This window comes from Hypanus sabinus, chromosome 6, assembly GCF_030144855.1.
Source record: "Hypanus sabinus isolate sHypSab1 chromosome 6, sHypSab1.hap1, whole genome shotgun sequence".
Classification (NCBI taxonomy): domain Eukaryota; kingdom Metazoa; phylum Chordata; class Chondrichthyes; order Myliobatiformes; family Dasyatidae; genus Hypanus; species Hypanus sabinus.
This window is the reverse complement of record NC_082711.1, coordinates 174,395,409-174,417,948: the sequence shown is the minus strand read 5'-3', so window position 1 is coordinate 174,417,948 and position 22,540 is coordinate 174,395,409. Positions and strand designations below refer to the sequence as shown.

Genomic DNA, 22,540 nt, shown 5'->3' with positions numbered 1-22,540 from the left:
CACATTAGTATTGCAGTTGCAGTAAAACTGATAATTTGCCATAGTTGGAAATCCTGACATTTCAGCATCTGGCTCACCAGGTGGTGATTGCTGTGCTCCCTTTCTCCTTGCTCGGGCTCTGGTGTGGCATTCCTTTGAAACTTCGCTGGTTCATTGCAATATTTGTTTGGATACTTTGTAACCATAAGTGTGTTATGGCAGTAACAAATATAATATCCAGTTCTCCATAAAATCTCTGTGTGGCACCAAAGTCCTGAGCGTATTTCCTATTACTCAATGCTTTATTGTAACAAAATTCCATAGCTATTTTGCCCGTTCTCACACCACAACAGAGCCTACACTTGAGGTTGGAATAGTGATATGGAAACCAGAGGAAAATCCTTGTTCTATAGTAAACATTTTAGTATGCAGGGTATTGGTGAGGCTGGTTCTGGTCTCCATACTTGAGGAAGGCTTTGGCGGCAATGCAGAAGGAGGTTCACCAGATTGATTCCAGAGATGAAGGGGTTAGCCTATGAGGAGAGATTGAGTTGTCTGGGACTATATTCCCTGGAATTCAGAAGAACGAGAGGGGATTTTATAGAAACATACAAAATTTTGAAAGGGATAGATAAGATAGAAGTAGGAAAGTTGTTTCCATTGTTAGGTGAGACTAGAACTAGGGGACATTGCCTCAAGGTTCAGGGGAGAAGATTTAGGACGGAGATGAGGAGAAACTGTTTTTCCTAGAGAGAGGTGGATCTATGGAATTCTCTGCCCAGGGAAGCAGGTTGAGACTTCCTCATTAAATATATTTAAGATCCATCTGGATAGATTTATTTTACATAGTAAGGGAATTAAGGATTATGGGGGGAAAAGGCAGGTAGATGGAGCTGAGTTTACAGACAGATCAGCCATGTGCTCCTATTTATGTTCTAATAATATTTATCTGTACCATTAACTGATCTGTCAGGCGGAACCAAGGAAAGCTGTACTCCCAACTTTACATTTTATTTTTGATTAAAGCATTCAATACTTGTGTTTCAGGTAGGTTTGAACCGATCACTGAAGAGATGTTCATATCTGTGCCAAAAAATGTAAGGCAGGCTGCAAAACTTGTGAACTTGAACACACTTTACCAGCAACTCTTTGACCACTTTGTAAAGAACAAAAATAGGTGAGAGCACAAATTTTAATGACTTCAGTTGAATTTTTAATATCTCTTGGATAACATTAATAGATTGTTCGGATACAATAAACCTGAAAGCTTAAAATAGGATGGCCAACTGCCTCTGTCATGGGCTTGAATCCTAAAGTTACTAATACAGAGGAAGTGGTTATATCATCTCTGGTTGGCATAAACTCAGCTGGTACCAGATTTTAGTGAATTCAAGGAGAAATGGATTTTCTGATGATCAACTCGTTAGCTATTGTCATTTGTTCTCTTGCTCACCCATCTGGCATTGGCTGAAACTTTTCATCCTAGTTTAGTGATGAGAATCAGTAGTTTCTGTGCTGTTATTCTGCCTCTAGCAGTTTACTGCTTGGGAGGAAAAAAATCTAAAATTTTACTCCAGGTAAATTTGTAGTAATGAGGTCAATATAATATAAAGACTGCATGCACTGTCCAGTTTAATTTGTGTGTCTGTAAATTGTACTAAAATCAATGTCCTTTTGTCTGAAGTCAATTTTTGGGAAAATGGTGAAAACAACAACTGTGTGCAAGTAATTTAAGCTAGAATTTGGTTGATGTATGTCATTCCAGGACATGCGAAAAGATAGAGGGCAAATTAGTCTTAATGACTGTGATATGGGATGCTCTGAGTGGGTAAGTGAAAGGGCTGCAGTGCTTATTGGGAGGAATGGTTTGGGGCATGAATCTATTGACATGGAGTGCAAAATGACAATCAGGGCTCCAGGTTGGATGATGCAAGTGATTGGGTTTGGGGCAAGGAAGGATGCTGATTGAGCAAGAGTTGAGAGCGTGGGGACTAGGAATGTTACTGTACAGGGCTTTTTGGGCAGATGGTGAATTAATTTATTAAGGGAAAGCTTATTAACTTTATTTTTACCCTGTATGTAATGACCAGAAATAGGTTTTCTGTGCTGTGAAAATCTGCCGCTTGACTAGAGCCTTTGTGCATTAGTGAGTCAAATTTATGAAGACCTGACCAAAATCATATTTGGTATTTTACAGTGCCCAATATTTCAATTTTTTTGTTTTTTCTTTGAAATTGAGCACATAGCACACAAATGTAGTGTAGTGCCATTCAGTTTCTAGGTATTCATCTTTTAGTTACAATTCTAAAATGGATACAAATAGATATGGCCAATAATTTTATTTGTAGTCTCCTGTGTGTACTAATTTTGCTCATTTTCCTCCTCCCAAACTGGCATAATGGAATGATTTGTATTTTCCCTTGGATTCACACACTGGTCTGTTCGAATAAACAATATAGTAAAATAAAATCCAAAACCTGAAATCTATTTTCAAAAAATGTTTAATTGGTAATGTCACTAACTTCATATTTGGCAATAAATATCTCCATAATGCACTTGACTAGGAATATTTGGCTGATAGCATAATGAAGGCAATCCAAGTTGAAACCTTTATAATTAAATTTCTGTGCTCAAATGTAGAGTATTTATCTGGAACAGCAGTTGTGTGTGTAGCACTTTATTTTGAAGGCATTAAATGACATTTTAATGAAGGTATGACTTTTAGTTGACAACTTCTCTGTACATTATTCTCTTTCAGTTCTGCGCTGACTGTGATGCAGATGATGAAACTCAACATGAAGGCAACTGAAGCAGAGTTAAAAACACTTAAAGCTCTTGAACTCATTCAATTGGACAAAAAAGGACGTGTCCGTCTCTCCCTGTGTCATTCCTAGATTTGCCGGTCTTCTACCAAAGCAGTATTTGTACTTGATCTTGTCTGAATTCAAGTGCAGATTTGTGGATGTCTGAATCAGCAAACTGAAAATAGGGTGCAAGAATCTGAGGTGCTTCAGGAGCTAGTCTCCAAAGTATGGTGGACTTGATATTTAATACAGGGAATGGATATTTTAGTCTGGCAGCAGAATCACAAACTGATTAATTGTCAGGTTTTCAATGCTTATGGTTCCTGAAATTTGTATTGTTTGTATTTAAGAAACATCTCGGTTATTGACCTTTTGCCTAATTTTCAGGGAAATGACCCTTTTCTTGGAGAGTTTATCCCCTGGCTACCAAACTGAGCATGCTGATCTTCTACGCAGGAGTATAGCTGTCACAAATCTGTAAATACGGTGGTTTTAATGAGCACTTTGTCTAGTAATTTAGATGATTGATGAAATGTACCATAAAATTCCAATAATCTTGTATTTAATAGTTCATAAATAATAAAGGTTAGTTGTCTGGTTGATATTTGTCCAATGTGTGGCCAGGAACTCGAGTTGTGATATGGCTGTTTTTGAGCAGGAGCCAGTGTTTGGAATGTATGTGTATTTCTGCTCCTTTAGATATCAACACGTTTACAGGAAAATGCTTTAAACTATATAACAATTAGGATGGGATAGTAATGAGATCAGGAGTCTGGGATCACCAAAGACCCAAGTCTGTCAGATTGCTGGAGTTTTATTACATTCTATATTAGATTTCCCACCACCCCCAGTGAGTTTAACTCCACCAGCTGAATGTGGCCTAGATAATTATGGGACCTGATCTAAAGATTATTAATTGACTCAATAAATTTTAAAACAAAAATTATCAAGATCTGCTTCAATTCCATGATTTCTTTCCAGATGGAACATTATTGAATTTGTGTTGCTTTTGATAATGAAGTATACAGAATGCTTAAACAATGTACTTATGAAGAAAGGATATTTTGTCATTTTGAATAGATCCTGTCAGTTTTTGATGTTGAATAAAGTGGAATGAGATTGTAAAAATGTGTTGTGTGGTTATATTTGTGGTTTAAAAATGGCTGTACTGGGACTGAAGCATTCTTTTAGTTTGACTGCATTGTTTACGTATCTCCAAGGTGGGTTAGCCAAATATTGGTAAGAGTGAAGAAGCCTGTCAGTGCTTGCCCAGGTGACTCCTCTCAACTCAGTGCTCAGATCATACCTTTATTCCATTTCCGGTCATGAACCCAGATTAATTCAATTTTGGGACTTGGAAGGTTATTCTACCAAATGGGAATGGCAGAGTGCAGTGTCAAACTGAAATATTTTCTTTGTGAAAATGAAGCAGGTTCTAGTAAAAACATACCCTTATTTCTGACATTAACAATGACTACATACTATTAAATGTCTTGCCCTGTACTTGAATGCTTTTCTACTTTGTTATTGGCATATTATTTGTTTATGATGTCAAATATGCAAAGGTACAATGGAAAATCTTGGTACTGAATGACATCCATACACTTTTCATTAAACAATACTGTATATTGAGGTAGGACAAGAACTACTGTTAATATATTAATTTGATATCACTGTTTTATTCCATGTGATAATAAAACAGTTCATAGTGTTGCACTACTTTGTTTTAAAATTGATTTGACTTGCAGGTTTGTATTTAGAGCAGACTAGTAAAATCCAAGGAGTTGGGGGTATTAGTAAAAGAATCTGATTGCTATATTGAAGTTTTATGTTGCTCTTCACTAGAATTGTATGATTTCAGAGTACTTTTTTTGCAGGGGTTGGGAATGTTCCAGTGTAATTTGCCATGTTTCAGTGCCAAAGCCTTTGGTTTGGTTTGAACATTTGTTGGAGGAAGTAAGTTACCTACATTTTGACAAGAGTTTTATGTGTGTCAATAAGTGTGGGGGAGATGAGGGATTCTACCAGTTTGGTAACTATGCATGTAAGTATCCAGTTTCAGCAACGTGTTAACCTCACTACTATGGGTGGTGATTTGTTACAATTTTTTGGGGGGGGGGGGGTAGCAGTTACTGCTACTGTTTTTTTCTGTGAGTGAGGGGGTTGGGACTGTTAGAAGAAGAAAGCCCTTAACTCCGAGTGGAGTCATCAGGACGCTGTTGTGACAGCCTTTTTTTCTTAGCAGGCTTTCTTGTTTTTACGAGGCCAAGTTGCTAGCTCGCCGCTCAACCCAGCACGGATGGAAAGCGTGCAAGGGAGCTGGCTGAATTTGAACTTGGGAGCCTTCGCTTGTAAGTCTGGTACTGATGCCACTATGCCACCAGCTGGCCTGTTGGGATTGTTATTGTCGCTTTTTTTCAGAAGGGGGGTGTCCTTTCATTAACATCCATGGCATTTCTGTATTTAATAGCTATCTGGAGTAGGCAAATATCAGTTGTATGTGCACACTTTGACAATAGAATTAATCTCTGAATCCCTCTTTCACTGAAAAGATGAAAAATACATTAATCTTTGCAAATTATGATGCATTTTAACATTGGCAGAGAATAGATGCAAACTTTTATTACATTTATAGTAATGTGCAACTTGTTTAGTGGCTAACAAACTTCTGATTCTATTCATAATGCCTTAGACCATGTACCAGTACTACAGTGCACCATTTGATTTATTATGCTTGGAAATCCAGTTTGAAGAAACATTTCAAGAATGTTAAGGGAATTATAAGCTCTTTGAACTCTGAAGGATGTTGTGTACTTGTACACTGTTGAGCTGAGATTTCTCCGCATGGTATTTGACATTCAATTGTTGCTTTATTTCAAGATGATGATCCTACCAAGAAGAAAAATAAATGACAATGTTGGTGATCCAGTTATCATTCTTTTTAACATGCTGTCCTTCTCACTATTTGAGATAATATGCCCTTAAGTTAAATCCATTCAACAACTGTGCCAAGAAAATACTTGTCAGTTTGTCACTTTTCTAGTTTACTACACCAAAGTTTATTCATTTGACTTAATGTATTGAAAGACTTCACTAGATGTTTTCCCACGTGGAAAGATTATTTTTGAGTTGTGCCTTATTGCAATCTATATAGCAATTACATTCGTTACATGAGCAGTTTTTTTTATGTTTCAGCACTGTAAGTTTGAGGAGCAGATCTTTTTCAATCTTGACAGTAAGAGTAGTTTTGCTTTTAGTGTAAGGATCTACATTTTTGTCAAGGCAGCTACTCAGTAGTCTTGTATTTTCAGATGGCAAATGCCTTTACCTTACAAAGCTAAAAAGAATGGAGATAAAAGGTATTCTGTGACAGCCATACCTGTGAGGTTGGGTCCAGTTTGTTCTTTCAATTGCTTTTTTATTGGAACTCTCACCTGTACTACCTGTAGATAAGATGGTAAAAGTTTGGTAAAGTTGCACATTTTCTGGACTTTTGCACTTACTGCCCCCTTCCTCACCTTTCTGCCCTCTAATCATTAGTTTTACGTGTGCCATGAATTTGGCTACCGCTGTTTTCCTCTAATGAGTGATCTAAAACTTCCAAAGAGGGAAAAGGCCATGGGAAATTCTCGCCTGACCACTTGCCTTGTACTGTGCCAAGTGATCACATACCTAAATGGTCTGTCCGGATACATCTTGGCACCATGAACCCTGCCCAATAAATCTATCAATAGCTCTAGTTTGGTAGTACATTTAACAGGTTGCTGGAACTGGATACTTGCATGTATGGTTACCAATCTGTGGAAGAATCCCTGATCTCCCCCATACATTTGGGGGAGTGTCTTATTAACTCCCTAAAGTCATGTTAATCAAGAATGAATCCCTAGGAAAATTGTCATAATTTGATAAAAGGGTATTGTTCAGTGAGAACTTCAGTAATTGGAGGGCAACATCCTGCTGAAGGGTCTTGGCCCAAAACATTGACTGTACTCTTCCATCGATGCTGAGTTCTTCCAGCATTGTGTGTGTGTGGCTATGGATTTCCAGCATCTGTAGATTTTCTCATTTGAAAATTGGCAGTGTGATTAATTCTAGTGCTGGGGGTGGGGTAAGGTATTCAAGACTTATGGAAATTTATTACTAGATGGATCAGGTGGGCAGCAAAATTGCTTGTGGAGTTTGAACAGAAATGAGGTAATGCATTTGCAGAGAACAAAGGAGGAAAAGGAATATATAGTAAGTGCCTAGGATACTGTGAAAAAAGGAAGTACGTGTAACAATGTGTGAAAGCACAGCAGTTTATCTCTGGCCAAACATGCTGTTTGCATGCTGGGCCTTGCTACTGATGGGGATGTTTTTGTAGCTTCTGCTTCCGTGATCAGTTTAGTCTGGTTAGAGATGGTAGAATCACCCAACCTGAAGTCTGTCATCTGACTGTATAGTCATACAACCAAATGAAACAATGTTACTCTGATCCACAATAAATAAATCACACAGTACATAAAACAAAACATTACCACAATGAGGTTAATAAAATAGAATTCAAAATGCATGCAGTGCACAACACACGTAAACAGCTCACTGGAAAATAATGAGAGCTCAGTAGTGGCAGGGTATTTATTAGTCTTGCAGCCTTAGAAGAAGCTGTTATCTAGTCTGGCAGTCCTAGTCCTGATGCTCCTTCATGATGGTTGTGCATCGAAGAGATTGTGGAACGGGCAGTAGGGATCCTCAACAGTGCTTTGGTCCTTTTGTATACAATGCTCCTGGTAAATGTCACGTGCATGGGAAAGGGGACTGTTGATTTGGTGGTTTTTACTAATATCTCTGTAGGGTTACCAAACTTGTATCTACTCCTGTATTGTGCTGGATGATTGGCTGAGGTTTTTTACTCTGCTGCAGGGGTTCCCAACCTCTTATGCCATGGACCAATACCATTAACCCCTGGCTTTGTATATATGTAGTCCTACTCTGAAGCTTCAGTAGGTTGGTATCTTATTTTTAGTGGTGATTGGTGCTTTCCCTGCATGCCCTTCTGCTAAAACTCCTTGAACTCTAGAGGGCTCAGAGCACTGGAAGAAAATGTAGCTAAATATGAAGGATTAACTTTATTTGCCTTTTACAATTACAGGAATGTGTGTGGTCAGGGTGTGGCATGCAACAAAAAAAAATTCACCAATTATAAAGAATTACATTACAATTAGAGGTTAAAGTCAGATATGGAATAAAACGTGCATGTGTATAAACATTTAAAGAACTGAAAGCAAGATAATAGTGGAATCCATTGGCGGCATGTGCAGGTATTTTGAAAATCCTAGAGTAATCAAGTGCAGTCAACATAGTTTTATGCAAAGAAAATTGTTTGATAAATGTGCTGGGGTTCTGAGACAGTCGATAAAGGGAATTAGTACATATAGTATTGGTTTTCCAGAAGGCATTTAATAAGTGACACAATATGGTCTGAATAACAAAAGTTGGGTTAAGCAGGTCAGCTGTAAGAACAAAGCAGACTCTTGACCATATGCTTTAAATATAGCAGTAATGGTACAATCGAATGGCTTGCTAGGTCACTTGAGCATCAAGCTATTAGTGGTTCTGGATTTGCATATAGGCCACACTAAGGAACTAGGTGTAGTTTACAACAGTAGTTTCACTGTCATTACCAATGTTACTTATAAAATAAGTTCTTAATTGATCTTTGCCTGGCAGATGTAATAGATTTGAACTGATCTCCCATTTGGGTGCCCAGAAATCCAATACTACTTCCCCTTCAAACTGGGACAGTTTTAGGCAAAAATATCCCAACTTCAACTACCCTGGATATCTTGATGAAAGCTACCAACTTTTAAGTGGGAGTTAGTTAACACGAAAAGTGAAGCTGAGTAATTGAAAGGATAAAACTAATCACAGAACTTGTGCAGGATGTCTTGAATGATGTTGCTTTTCTAAAATTTGAATATTTGGACACCTCAGTAAACTGACCTGTGATCACTCTCAGGAATATACCTACCATGTCTTAGAGACCACTGTTATACACTATCTGACTCTTACTGCAGATTAAACTTGCATACAAGAACTGGGATTTGATCTCCAGCTATTGTCACATAATCCTGCATTCACTGTATTGATTGTTTTGCTCGTAATGTGGGTTAGCTACGAGCAATGAATTTTTTTCTAACCTACATCTGTTACTATTTATAAAACCAACATTGCCTTCAGTTGGTTGAGCTTCTGAAAGTTTAAAACAAAAGCCCAGACCTTTCCTCAAGTATCTAATTCTTGAAAGAATTGTTATCCAAGTTGAGTCTTCTGCTTGGTGTTTTTCTAAACAGTTCTTACTTGTAATTGATGCACTTGTCCCTGATGTTTTGTCTCCTGTTGATTCTTCCTGTGCAGTTGTGTTGGTTTGGTTTCCAGTGCTTCCAGATTCTGCCTTTTGTAACATACTGTCAATGAAGGAATTAGTACATGATCTTACTGTGAACATTCAGTGTATTGTTATCATTTATAGATATAGCCAACAACAAAAATCTAAATACCAAATTAATTTTGTATATGGCACCAATATTGTAAAACTAGCTGGCATTAGCGATTTAGTGTCATTAAAGAAAATGTAGGTAGTCATTGAGCAATAGTAACTGGAACATCTTTTATGACAACATCTGCAGTGCTTAATTTTAAAAGTCTCTATATTGTACTGGGATTCTATCAAGTTTCTTCCCCTGAGTGGTTGAGTCTTCATTCAAATACTCGAGCACTTGAAATTGAGTTCTTGGGCATAGTTTAAATGCAACATGCCCATCCGCTCAATGGAATCTCTGAGATGTTTGATGGGAAAATAAATTATGCGGAGTGTAAATTAGGTTGGTGCTTTGCGCTGGTATCCAGGACAAATATAATCCTATTGTGAGGATGGGTCAGTGTTAATGAAAATATTGTTGCTGCTCTAACCGTAAGGCCTCTTCACTGGGTGCCTGGTTCTTGATTGTTTCTTCTTTTGATTGAACTGCAGATTCTATCATCTCTAAAATGCTGTCCAGTGTGGAATGAGCTCTAAGGAAAAGCATAACATTAAATTAGCTTTGTATATTGTTACTGAAATTGATACCCCGGTTCTTAAGAAAATACTGTCAAGAATTTTTTCTTTGTAAAAATATGGAGTTGGTGAGTAGTAGGGAGTCAAAATGTCAGTCCAAGCATTTAATGGGTTAAATCTCTCAACTGTAGATGATCTTGGGTGGAATAAATTGGAAAAGCTCCAGTTCTTCCAGTAATCGTGCAGAATTTGACAGTGAAAACTTGTCATAAATTCCAGAAGGCTGACTGGAGAGGGAGTGGTAAATTCATTATAAGGCATTCTTGATGTTTGGATTAAGACAGATTGGTGGGTAAAGCAAATGGATGTTTTGCCCTGTTCTGCCCCAGTAAGTTACAAAATGGTAATGCATGCAGGTTGTTCCATGTTTTCATGCTTAATTTTAACGGAGGACCAACATTAAAACAAATCAATATGGGCTGCCCTCTGGTTATGAATATCACTTAAGGACTGTGTTAGGAATGAACTTCAATATTAAATTTACAAATTGAACATACATTTGTTTCTATGAAAGACAGTTTCCTCTCTCCATTTTTAGTTTCTGTTCTCTGATTAGTCTTCTGTGCTGTTGATCCTATTCATTACAATACTGGTTACTATATCAAGTGATGTTTGTGTCTTTCCCAAAGATTTCACAAAATGTATCTGTGTATTGCAGACATCAACTTGTGTCTGAAAACAAAATAGAACCCGTTTGTAAATCAGGTGGCCTACAGTCAATGGAATGCTGTGAAAAGTGACCAGTTCACATTGTATGAACAAAGTTGATCGCAAAACCTGTTTGTCTTGCTTTGTAGCTAGGCGAATCCTATGTGGGAATGGCTGGCTGTATCTTTGAAAGGTAACCTGGTTTGGTAGATGAAGTAATAAAATAGACTGAAAAAGGTATTGTACATCAAAGTAATATGAAAAATGTGATAAATTTTCTCATGCCAATGTTTCAAAGAAGCTAAATTCCAATTTGGGTGTTTGTTTATCCAACCTTATTCAGGATAGATGAAGTTGCATAACAAGCAGTTTCATTTATCAATACAAAACATTCTGAAGAATGCTTAAAAATTAGTTAAATCCTTGATCTATTTGTGGAATTGGTAATTAAAGTCATAACAGCATTGAAACAAATGATGTTGACTTGTTTGATTCTCTTGCCTCTGATCCTCTTCCAAGGATTTTTGCAGTCTGTACCATTCACAGTCACTGAGATGATCCAATGCTTCCTGCATTCTCTTTGGACCAGTTCCTTCATCCTTCTCATCCTCCACTAACTTCAGAACAATACCTTCTGTTGATTTTGCTTTCTCTTCTGCAAACATGAAATTATGATTAGTTATATTTTTAAAAAAAGTTTGGGGTTCTAACATTTAACTGTCATTCATTCTTTGGGGTACTCTTTTTTTTGTAGATGCTTGCGAAGAAAAAGAATTTCAGGATGTATTATTGCATCCATTTCTCTGACATTAAATGTGCCTATTGAAACATAGGAAGTCCCTTTCCTGAGAACTTGTTCCATTGGACAAACTACAAACATTGAGATCATAAGTGCAGAAAGAAAACTTGTAGGTTCCTCTGCATTTGGAACAACTCATTTGTTCCAAGTAAATTCATTATCGAAGTAGATATGTCAACATGTGTTCCTTATGGCATTTACAACACATACAAAGAAAACCAAATCAATGGGAAACTACACATGATGTAAAAACAACCAATGTGCAAAGACAAGTTGTGCAAATACAAAATATAAGTAAGAAATAATAGTGAGAACATGAGTTGTGGAGTTCTTTAAAGTGAATCTATAGGCTATGGAATCAGCAGTGTTGGGGTGAGGGTATTTATCCACACTCTTTGCAAGAATTCTTAGCAGGTCTGTAGGGCACCTTCATCAACAAACAAAATTGTCAATTTAGATTACATATAGCAAAGGCCCTAGCACCCATCCCTGTGAAACACCATTAGTCACGGACCTCCAATCACTAAAACAACCTCCTATCTTTCTGTCTTCTACTGCTACCCCACTGTTGGACCAAGATCTGTGAGTGTTTATTGTGTACAGCAAGAGATTCAGTGAAATGCATTGTTTGCATTAACAACTAAATGTGCTGGGCAGCCCAGAAATTTGGCCGCCCATCCCAGTGCCAACATCACGTATCCCTAATACTCAATTTACAAACTTTACCTGGTACTAAGGGCCCTAAGATTTTGGACCCACACCCCACATGGAACCTTGTCAAAGGCCTTGCTGAAGCTGTACCAATGGTACTGTTCTCATCAATGAACTTCTTGAGGAGCAAATTAAGTGTAGTCAGATGTGATCTATCCTGGCTTTCTCCAATTAGTCTGTCTTTCCAAATAATCTGTAATCCTGTCCTCCTCTTTCTAATATCTTCCCAGTATAGACATTAGGATCCCAGGTCTGTAACTACTAGGCTTCTCCCTGCTGCCTTCATTGAAAAGTGGGGGAGGGGGAGAAACACATTTGCTATTCCCCAGTTTTTTGGCACCTCAGTTGTGGCCAGCAAGGGTGTAAAAAATCTCAGGTACAGCTCAAGCAGTCTTTCGCTTAATCTCTCGTGGCATAAATTTTATCCAGTTTTGGGGATTTTCCCATCTTATTTGACTAATAAGAGACGTGTTTAATATTTGAGGAAAACACCTTTGATTCACATGGTCATCCATTGATCCACACAGATTATTTAGAAGGCCCTGTGGGGTGGTTCCCTGGTTAGACTGATACCTCCATTGACGATCTTTTGATTTATATTTTGATTTAAAATAAAATCTCCCATTTTCTTTGCACTCCATAAAATGTCATTGGTTATCAATTGTGTTACTTGTATTAAATCTTGAATGTGACCATCAGACATTTTAATAGAATTGCCAATATTCCATTTTCTCATTCTTGTATCAAATACTTATAGTAGCATTAAATATCTTGTGGTGGCAGTCTCAGCCTTTTGATTTGCCAATCTACCTGATTTGACCTTGTCACTGGACATTCTGTGTAGAGTCAAGAGAAGTAGCTTTCAAATATTAAAGACTTTAAGTGATTAGTTTTTAATGATTCAACACGATGTTACTTGTACACTGTTTAATAGGCTTGCATTTATAGTTTATTCTTATTTATGCTTACTGTGGTTTTTGTAAATACTGCATTAAATGCAGAGTAACAATCATTTTGTTCTCCTTTACACATGTACTGTAAAAATGACAAAAATCTTGAATCTTGAACAACCCTAGTGAAACTAGTAAACTAGAAATTTGTGGAGATAGGTTATATTTCCAGGCCTGATATTTTTCCTTTAATGTTAATTTATACCTATCTGTATAAAGAGGCAGTCTTCAGATGAATTGCCCTAATTTTGTGTAGATTTAGTTGAAGGATGGGAGATTAAGAGGAATCCAAAGTTGACTGGAGGCTTGAGAAGGGGAGACAAAAAAAAACCCAAGCGTATCCTTCAACATGACAGACGCTTCTGTGTGACTGCATAAAGCTGTGTGTAGAAACTCTGCAATAGTTCAACCTATCTTTAGTGTTAAAGGGATGAACCTGATTCTGGCTGTGTTAAATGAGGAATATTCCAGATAATTCAACTGTCATGGCTCTGTCTTGTAATCTGAGGTAAAACACCTTTGACTGCAGTCAGTCATCCACTACGCCACACAGACTGTTCAGGAGGCCCTGTGGGGTGTTTCCCTGGTTAGACTGATGAAGCCATTTGGCAGAATACCTCAATGTCACAACACTCAAATAAATACAAAACCCACCTGAAGAGGGCTACCATCATCAGATCTTGCATACACGGCTGGACTCAATCCCACTGCACGTTGCCCTCAATGGATGTTATGCTGATAGGACAGTCATGCTCTTCCACGTGCTCTGTATGTCAAGGTCTTGAAAGGGATGAAGTGGTCTTTTTTGGGGCTCATACTAAATTGTGTAATATTAGATTCTGTGCTCTGAATCTACAGACCCTTCTCAGGGACACAAAGACAAATATCGATTACTGCTGAAAGATCATCAACTTGGTCAAAAGTGCACTGTGGTCTGGCTGAAACGTGTTGGTTTTCTACTCAGATTACTTCAACTGGCGCATTCCAGACACGGTTTGTACTCAGGGCCACGCTGAAGCTTAGTGCAGCCAAGACTCTATGGGGAAGGACCACAATCTAAGGTTCTGCTGTCACTGGATAAGGAGAGACTGGGCCCTGACTGACGGCTGTTTAAATATCTCACTGAAGCAAAGTTTAAGGATGAAACAGTCAGGACATTAACATATTGTAAATGGATGCAGTGAATTGCTTGGCAGAATGAAGATAATGACATGCAATCGTACTCTACATATTATGAATTAAGTAAATTTGTGTTTTTTTTAAAAAGGGAAATGATTTCTAAATGTTCAAGCGGTTTAGTGAGGTCAAAAATTAACACCAACAAGAGCAAAGGAATAACTGATGTGTATGGATACAGAATGTCCCAGATGAATGTTTAACACCTTTTAAAAGGGAATTGTTTGATATTTGAATAAAAATGTAAAACCAGCTGTTGTAAAATTCAAGTTTTTTACAGTTTTATATTCAGATGTCGGCTTTGTTCTCGACTTCCAATTAACAGGAAGTTCTAAGACTTTGACCCAGTGAAGAAGGGGCTGTGATGTATATCTGATGTGCGTGCATTTAGACTTGTTGCTGTTTGCGCACATCAACAGCCCTTATCCTTCTAGATAATGAAATTGGCAGATTTGGATTCTATTGTTGAAGACGGGACAAAATATTGTGTAGCAGCAAGTGGCCACTGCAGCCACTGTGTAGTTTGTTCTCACTCACTATCGGAGCATGATTTAAGCTGGAAAACATGGCTGCAATGCTCACCAGGCTCTCCAGGCTATCCACATCAGCCCAGCTAACAGAGGCTGGAGCACTGACTCCAACACATTGTACCACATTTTCTAATAGTAATAAACCACCCATAGGGAAGTGTACTGCTGAGGCTACTGAAGTCTGCCATCTGTGCCATTTTCTCACCTCCATCTTCAATATTATGAAAATAATGATTTGGGGGCAATTTGCTAACAGGTTCTCAGGAAGGTTGTGTTTAGAGACTTGGAGAATAGTTTGGAAGGTAGTATGGTCATCCTACACTAAAATCTGTGCCTTGACCAATTTATACATGCTTCAAATATCAACAAAAACAATTTGCGTGGAACTGGAAATGTGGGAAACCTTACAAGCTAGTTTAGAAGAATGGGCTGCTTATTACACAGTCGTCATATTTTCCTGGAGCAACAACTTGCTTGAGGAACTCAGTTCTGTTGCAGGTTTTTGACCCAAAACATAGACAATTCCTTCTTCCCCCCACCCCCACCCCTCAGATGCTGTTTGACCTGCTGAGTTCCTCTGGCAAATTGTTTGTTGCATCTGCAGTCCATTGTGTCTACACTTTGTCCTCTGCATGGTCATCTCTGAGAAAGAAGAATGATAAGAATACTTAATGGCCAGCTAATTATACTCCTTTCAGAGTTGTGTTTAATTCTCTTCAAGGTAATTATGTTAGTTGGTCTCCTGTTCTGTTACAATGTCCAGTCCTCTGAGGTATCGGCAATGGAAAAGGTGAGCAATTTCAAATTTCTGGATGTCAGCATCTATCCATCATATTGAGGCAATTAGGAGTTCAAGAAATTCGTTACATCACCAAAGACGCATGCAAATTTCAACCAGTTGTTCTGGTTGCATCACAATTTCGTATGGAGGGGCCACTGTACAGGATCAGGAAAATATGCAGGGGGTTGCAACACCAGCAAGCTCCATCATGGGCATGAGCCTCCTCAGCATTAAGGACATCTTCAGAAGGTAATGCCTCAAAAAGGATCCCCATCACCTAGGACATACTCACTTCTACCATTAGAGAGGAGGCACAGGAACCTGAAGAGAGAGACTCAATGTTTTAGGAATACCTTCTTCCCTTCCACCACCAGATTTCTGAATAGAAAATGAACTGATCCTGAACACTACCTAAAGTTCAAGAAAGGCACTGATTTCTGACACCTCCCTCCCCTTTCTTGATCTTTCTGTCTCCATCTCTGGAGAGCCTATCTACTGATATCTACTATAAGCCTACAGACTCTCACAGCTACCTGGACTATTCCTCTTCCCACCCTGTCTCTTGCAAAAAGGCTATCCCAGGGGTGAGCAAACTTTTTGACTTGAGGGCCACAAAGGGTTCTAAAATTTGACAGGGGGGCCGGACCAGGAGCAGATGGACGGAGTGTTTTGGTAATACACCTCATAAGAGAAAATAAAATATCATGGGATATGTAGAAAACATGTGCTTTAATTTCAATTGAAAATAAACAAATGCATTACAACAAAATATCTGTCTTTGAAGTCCCATGGTATTTAGCTATTTATTGAAATGACTTTTAAAACACTGAAAATTAAATGAATAAAATACAGCTTTTTTTAATAGTAACAGTTATTATTTTAAAGCACTGAAAATTCTGTTATCCTTCAAGATATTATCATCATCACTCCTCCTGACTGTCTTTATTTCAAAAACGGTAGGAGATGCAGGGCTACTTGTCCTGCTCCTTCTTATTCAATTGTCCCGTGTGCCAAAACTCAACAACGACCCGCACAATGACAGAACAGTGAGAGCGCGCCAGTATGCGGAGCTCTGTGCTCGCAAATCCCCGCAGGCTATCTCCCTTAGCCGGAACGCTGGCTAATCGTGAGCCGGTTCGGATGTGCCAGGAAATGGGTCACCACAAGGTCACAAAGTAAAGCGCAAATGTGGAGTAATACGCTGCACCTCAACAAAGGTCAATGTATATAGAGTGCGTCATCTATTGGGAAAACGCCAGAATTGCGGGGAAAAAACGTTAACAAGGTTTATTAATGTAATTTCATCAAGTTCTGCGGGCCGCATTAAAAAGCTTAACGGGCCGCATATGGCCCGCGGGCCGTAGTTTGCCCATGCCTGGGCTATCCCCTTATCACAATTCCTCCGTCTCTGCCGCATCTGCTCTCAGGATGAGGCTTTTCATTCCAGGATGAAGGAGATGTCTTCCTTTTTTAAACAAAGGGGCTTCCCTTCATCCACCTTCAACTCTGCTCTCAAACGCATCTCTCCCATTTCCCACACATCTGCCCTCACCCCATCCACCTGCCACCCCACTCGGGATAGGGTTCCCCTTGTCCTTACCTACCACCCCACCAGCCTCCAGGTCCAACGTATAATTCTCCATAACTTACGCCACCTCCAATGGGATCCCACTACCAAACACATTTTTCCCTCCCACCCCCCACTTCTGCTTTTTGCAGGGATTGCTCCCTACGCAACTCCCTTGTCCACTCGTCCCCCCCCATCCCTTCCCACCGATCTCCCTCCTGGCACTTATCCTTGTAAACAGAACAAGTACTACACCTGCCCTTACACTTCCTCCCTCACCACCATTCAGGGCCCCAGACAGTCCTTCCAGGTGAGGCGACACTTCACCTGTGAGTCGGCTGGTGTGGTATACTGCGTCTGGTGCTCCCGGTGTGGCCTTTTATATATTGGTGAGACCAGACGCAGACTGGGAGACCGTTTCACTGAACACCTACGCTCGATCTGCCAGAAAAAGCAGGATCTCCCAGTGGCCACACATTTTAATTCCACGTCCCATTCCCATTCTGATATGTCTATCCATGGCCTCCTCTAGTCAAAATGAATCCAAACTCAGGTTGGAGGAACACCACCTTATATACCGGCTGGGTAGCCTCCAACCTGATGGCATGAACATTGACTTCTCTAACTTCTGTTAATGCCCCTCCTCCCCTTCTTACCCCATCCCTGACATATTTAGTTGTTTGCCTGTTCTCCATCTCCCTCTGGTGCTCCCCCCCTCCTTTCTTTCTCCTGAGGCCTCCCATCTTATGATCCTTTCCCTTCTCCAGCTCTGTATCACTTTCGCCTATCACCTTTCTAGCTCTTAGCTTCATCCTACCCCCTCCGGTCTTCTCCTATCATTTTGCATTTCCCCCTCCCCCCACTACTTTCAAATCTCTTACTATCTTTCCTTTCGGTTAGTCCTGATGAAGGGTCTCGGCCCGAAATGTCTACAGCGCTTCTCCCTATAGAGGCTGCTTAGCCTGCTGTATTCCACCAGCATTTTGTGTGTGTTGTTGTTTGAATTTCCAGCATCTGCAGATTTCCTCGTGTTTGCACTTACAGCATTTTCAGCTTTTGATTCCGGTTTCCATCATCTAGAATTTTTTTTAAAATTCCAATCTGTGGGCTAATTTAATGGTTGTTAACTGGGAGCTGTGCTGAGTCTCTGTCTGTCTGCTCCAGGCAGTTAAAATTGTGTCTGAAGCCCTGAAATGCCAGGGGCAGAGGTGGATAGTGGTGATCACGTCCATTATTATCTGTCAGTTCAGCATAATCCTGTTCAATAACTCACTCTCCTCTTTTACACTGCTGAAGAAACATCTTACCTGTCAATTGAATTGGGGTTTTGGGAGTAGCTGCACTTGTCTCTCCACACTCCTGTTCCATTTGACACTTAGCAATGTTGAACACTGATGTAGCAGCCTAAGATTGAAGAACACTGATTTTAAGTTGTATTTGGTAACATTAAGTTATGAAAATGCCCAAAGACTATTCTGCAAGGTAACATTGTAACTCTATAAAACCCTGCTTGGACCACTCTTGAAATACTGTTTTATTCTGGTTGCCTCATAGGAGTGTTGTAGGAACCTTAGAGAGCGTATAGGCTAGATTTACCAGGATGCTGCCTGGATTACAGAATATGTCTTATGAGGACAGGTTAAGTGAGCTACTTGGAGTGAAGGAGAATGAAAGGTGACTTGATAGAAGTGTACATATTGAGAGGCATTGCTTGAGTGGACAGCCAGAGACTTTTTCCCAGGGCAGAAAAGATGTAATTTTAAGGTGATTGGAGGAAGGTATACAGAGGATGTCAGAGGTAGTTTTAATAAACACAGTGTGGTGGGTGCATAGTTAGATTCATTTTAGAAGGCTGGCACAACATCATGGGCAGACTATTATTTAGATGGGGATAGAATTCAAAATGCAGAGATGCAAAGGGACTTGGGAGTCCTTGTGCAAGATACCCTAAAGATTAACCTCCAGGTTGAGTAGATTGTAAAGAAGGCAAATGCAATGTTGGCATTCGTTTCTAGAAGTATAGAATCTTAGAGCAGGGATGTGATATTGAGGCTCTATAAGGGACTCATGAGACCACAGTTGGGGTATTATGTGCAGTTTTGGGCTCATTATTTTAGAAGGATATACTGACATCGGAGAGGGTTTAGAGAAGAAGATTCACAAGAATGATTCCAGAAATGAAAGGGTTACTGTATGAGGAACGATTGGCAGCTCTTGGGCTGTATTCCCTGGAGTTCAGGAGAATGAGGGGAGGATTTCATAGAAACATTGCGAATGTTAAAAGGTCTGAACAGATTAGATACGGCGAAGTTATTTCCCATGGTAGGGGATTTTAGGACAAGAGGACATGACTTCAGGATTGAAGGACGACCTTTTAGAACTGAGATGCGGAGAAATTACTTTAGTCAGAGGCTGGTAAATCTGTGGGATTTGTTGCCACAAAACGGCTGTGGAGGCCAAGTCTGTGAAGGAGGGAGAATTTAAGGTTCTTGATTAGTCAGGGCAACAAAGGGTATGGAGTGAAAGTAGGGGATTGGGGAAGACTGGAAGAATTGGATCAACCCATGATTGAATTGCGAAGCAGATTCAATGGGCTGAATGGCCTACCTCTGCTCCTATATTTTATGGTCTTAATAGTCTATGTTCTAATACAATTGGTCCTGCCCATAAAACCTCCTAAGGCACTTAAGAGTGTAATCAAGCAAAAAAATCTGACCACCCAAAAGAGATAGAAGGAAAGGTTTTAGGGATTAACAAAAGCTCTCCAATAAAGCACCAAATCTAGTTGAAATGTCAAGCTTCTAAAAAGCTCTAAACCAGGACCTACACTCAAGAGTACTGAAGCACAATTTCGATACAGTAACATGTAAAATTATGGCAATCTTTTTCTGGAAATAGATGTGGGATTAGGAAATGGAAAATCTGTTAAGCAGTGTGACAATCATAGATTTGCAAACCATCTATACAGATAATTTTTTTTTAAAGTACCAAGGAAAAGCAAAAACAGAATGAAGAATCTAGTGTTCCAGTTACAGAGGAAGTGCCGTGCAGGCAGACAATAAGGTGGAAGGGCCATGAAGAAGTAGATTGAGGTCAAGAGTTCATCTTTCACAGCAGGATATCCTTGACTTTGCTGGTGTGTGTTTTCAAGCTTTTTATCTTCTTTTCCATGGGGGGGGGGGGGAAGAGTTGTTGATTATTCTGGCTGCTTTACTGAGACAGTGAGAATATAGAGTCCATGATTGGAGGCACGTTTTTGGGATGGACTGAGCTGTGTGCACAACTCTGCAATTTCTTGCAGTCTTCAGTAGAGAAGCTCCCATATCGACCTTTCCTGGGAGCATGAACTGGAAGGAAGAAAGACTCTATGCCCGCTCATCCCAGACACATTCAGAACCGGTAAGGAATCAAACTTCCCTGTTGTGGGGATGGGGAAGTAAAAGGAAATACTACAGGTAAAAATCAGTGCAACATTGATGTTGTTACAGGATGCATGAGTAGTTTGAGTAGTTTGAGTGGGTGGAGTGGCAAGAGAGAATTTGAACCTGGAAAATAATAAAGCAGAAATATGAAGAGCAATACATGTGAAAAGCTGGAGGAACACAATAGGTCAGGCAGCATCTATGGAAAGGAATTTACATCAACGTTTTGAACTGAGACCCATCATCAGGACTCTGTCCGAAACAGCAAATGCTTATTCCTTTTGATAGATGGTGCTTAACCTGCTGAGTTCCTCCAGCATTTTGCATGTTAGTCTGGGTTTCCAGCTTTTGCAGAAACCCTTGTGCACATTAAGATCAAGTACTGTTACTCACAGGAAGAATGACTGGATTTTGGACTTCGCTGGCTTCTTCACAAGCTGTTCCAAATGTTCCAGGAGATATCACGCTTGACTCAGAACTTTGCCACAAGGAGGTATCTATGATTTTAGATCGTAACAGCAGCAGTGATTCAAAACTAATGTGATGTGGACAGGAGCCTGAAGAAACATTCCTCCCTAGAGAATAATATTGATTTACCAATTTTATGAAGTGACCATTTAAATAATATGGACATATCACTTGCCTGGTCTGTTCAAATTTTAGCACACTCAAATTGCACCATCTTGGATCGCAAGACCCTGCAGTGGATAGTGAGGTCAGCTGAGATCATTGGGGTCTCTCTTCCCGCCATTACAGACATTTACACCACACGCTGCATCCGCAAAGCAAACAGCATTATGAAGGACCCCACACACCCCTCGTACAAACTCTTTTCCTTCCTGCCATCCAGGAAAAGGCACCGAAGCTTTCGGGCTCTCACAACCAGGCTATGTAAGTTTCTTCCCCCAAGCCATCAGACTCCTCAATACCCAGAGTCTGGACTGACACCAACTTACTGCCCTCTACTGTGCCTATTGTCTTGTTTTTTATTTATTTTAATGCCTGCACTGTTTTGTGCACTTTATGCAGTTCTGGGTAGGTCTGTAGTCTAGTGTAGTTTTTTCTGTGTTGTTTTTACGTAGTTCAGTGTAGTTTTTGTATTGTTTCATGTAGCACCATGGTCTTGAAAAATGTCTCGTTTTTACTGTGTACTGTACCAGCAGTTATGGTCAAAATGACAATAAAAAGTGACTTGACTTGACTTATAAAGAAAGAAGATTGAACTTCTGTAAGCAATTTTTTAATTAGGGTTTCATTTCAATTAATAATATTATTTAGCAAACTCCAGCAGTTAATTTGCTTACATAAGACGGCACTACAGTTATTAAAACTTTAACCAAATACTGGCACCTCCAAAAGTCCCACAGCTCCTCAGTACTTCAGAGCAACACACACAAAATGCTGGAGGAACTCAGCAGGTCAGGCAGCGTCTATAGACAAGAATAAACAATTAATACAAATAGATGTTTAGGTTCATATGTTTATTCACTTTCATAGATGCTGCCTGATTTGCTGAGTTCCTCCAGCATTTTTTGTGTGTTGCTCTGGATTTCCAGCACCTGCAGAATTTCTTGTGTTAATAGAAATGTCAATGTATTTGGTAATATGTTACTCCTCCATTATCTTCACACTTAAGTTCCCCTTACACACAATGCTGGTCCTGCTATTTCACTCAAGAATTTTTCAGTTTCTTTTTATAGAAAATATAATTTTAAATCTTTTTCTTTTCACGTATTGGAAAATGCTCCCTACTGGTTACAAGTGGGTATGCCTGGAATCCAGAGTTTTAAGTGTTCTTTATGGCAAACACTAATGGTAGCAGCAGAGATGTACAACAGAATTGTATTAGATCTGATTCAAGCTCATTTTGATCTAGAAAATTAAATAAAACACATACCAGAACCCCATTCACCTACTTTCCCCCTCATAGGTCTCATCTATCACCCACCAGCTTGTACTCCTCCCCCTCCCACCACCTGTTTTATTCTGGCTACTGCACCCCTCCTTTCCAGTCCTGATGAAGAGTATTGGCCTGAAATGGTGACTGTTTATTCCTTTCTATAGATACTTCCTGTTT

At 39.5% G+C, this 22,540-nt stretch overlaps 2 protein-coding genes across 5 annotated transcripts in view; one reads left to right on the top strand and one right to left on the bottom strand.

The window, feature by feature from the left end:
* Positions 1-3,383, top strand: part of ska2 (spindle and kinetochore associated complex subunit 2) — a 35,194-nt gene extending 31,811 nt beyond the window's left edge. For all 4 annotated transcript variants that reach the window (XM_059973609.1, XM_059973608.1, XM_059973611.1 and 1 more), the window contains 2 exons: positions 1,027-1,156; positions 2,738-3,383. In XM_059973609.1, coding sequence (XP_059829592.1) covers positions 1,027-1,156; positions 2,738-2,873 — 266 coding nt within the window. In that variant the 3' untranslated portion in view covers positions 2,874-3,383. The remainder of the gene's footprint in view (positions 1-1,026; positions 1,157-2,737) is intronic.
* Positions 3,384-10,000: 6,617 nt separating this feature from the next.
* Positions 10,001-22,540, bottom strand: part of LOC132395214 (uncharacterized) — a 77,223-nt gene continuing 64,683 nt past the window's right edge. Inside the window, exons 16-19 of the mRNA XM_059971502.1 lie at positions 20,857-20,960; positions 18,349-18,445; positions 11,029-11,182; positions 10,001-10,106 (exon numbers count right to left, since the gene is read on the bottom strand). Coding sequence (XP_059827485.1) covers positions 10,001-10,106; positions 11,029-11,182; positions 18,349-18,445; positions 20,857-20,960 — 461 coding nt within the window. The remainder of the gene's footprint in view (positions 10,107-11,028; positions 11,183-18,348; positions 18,446-20,856; positions 20,961-22,540) is intronic.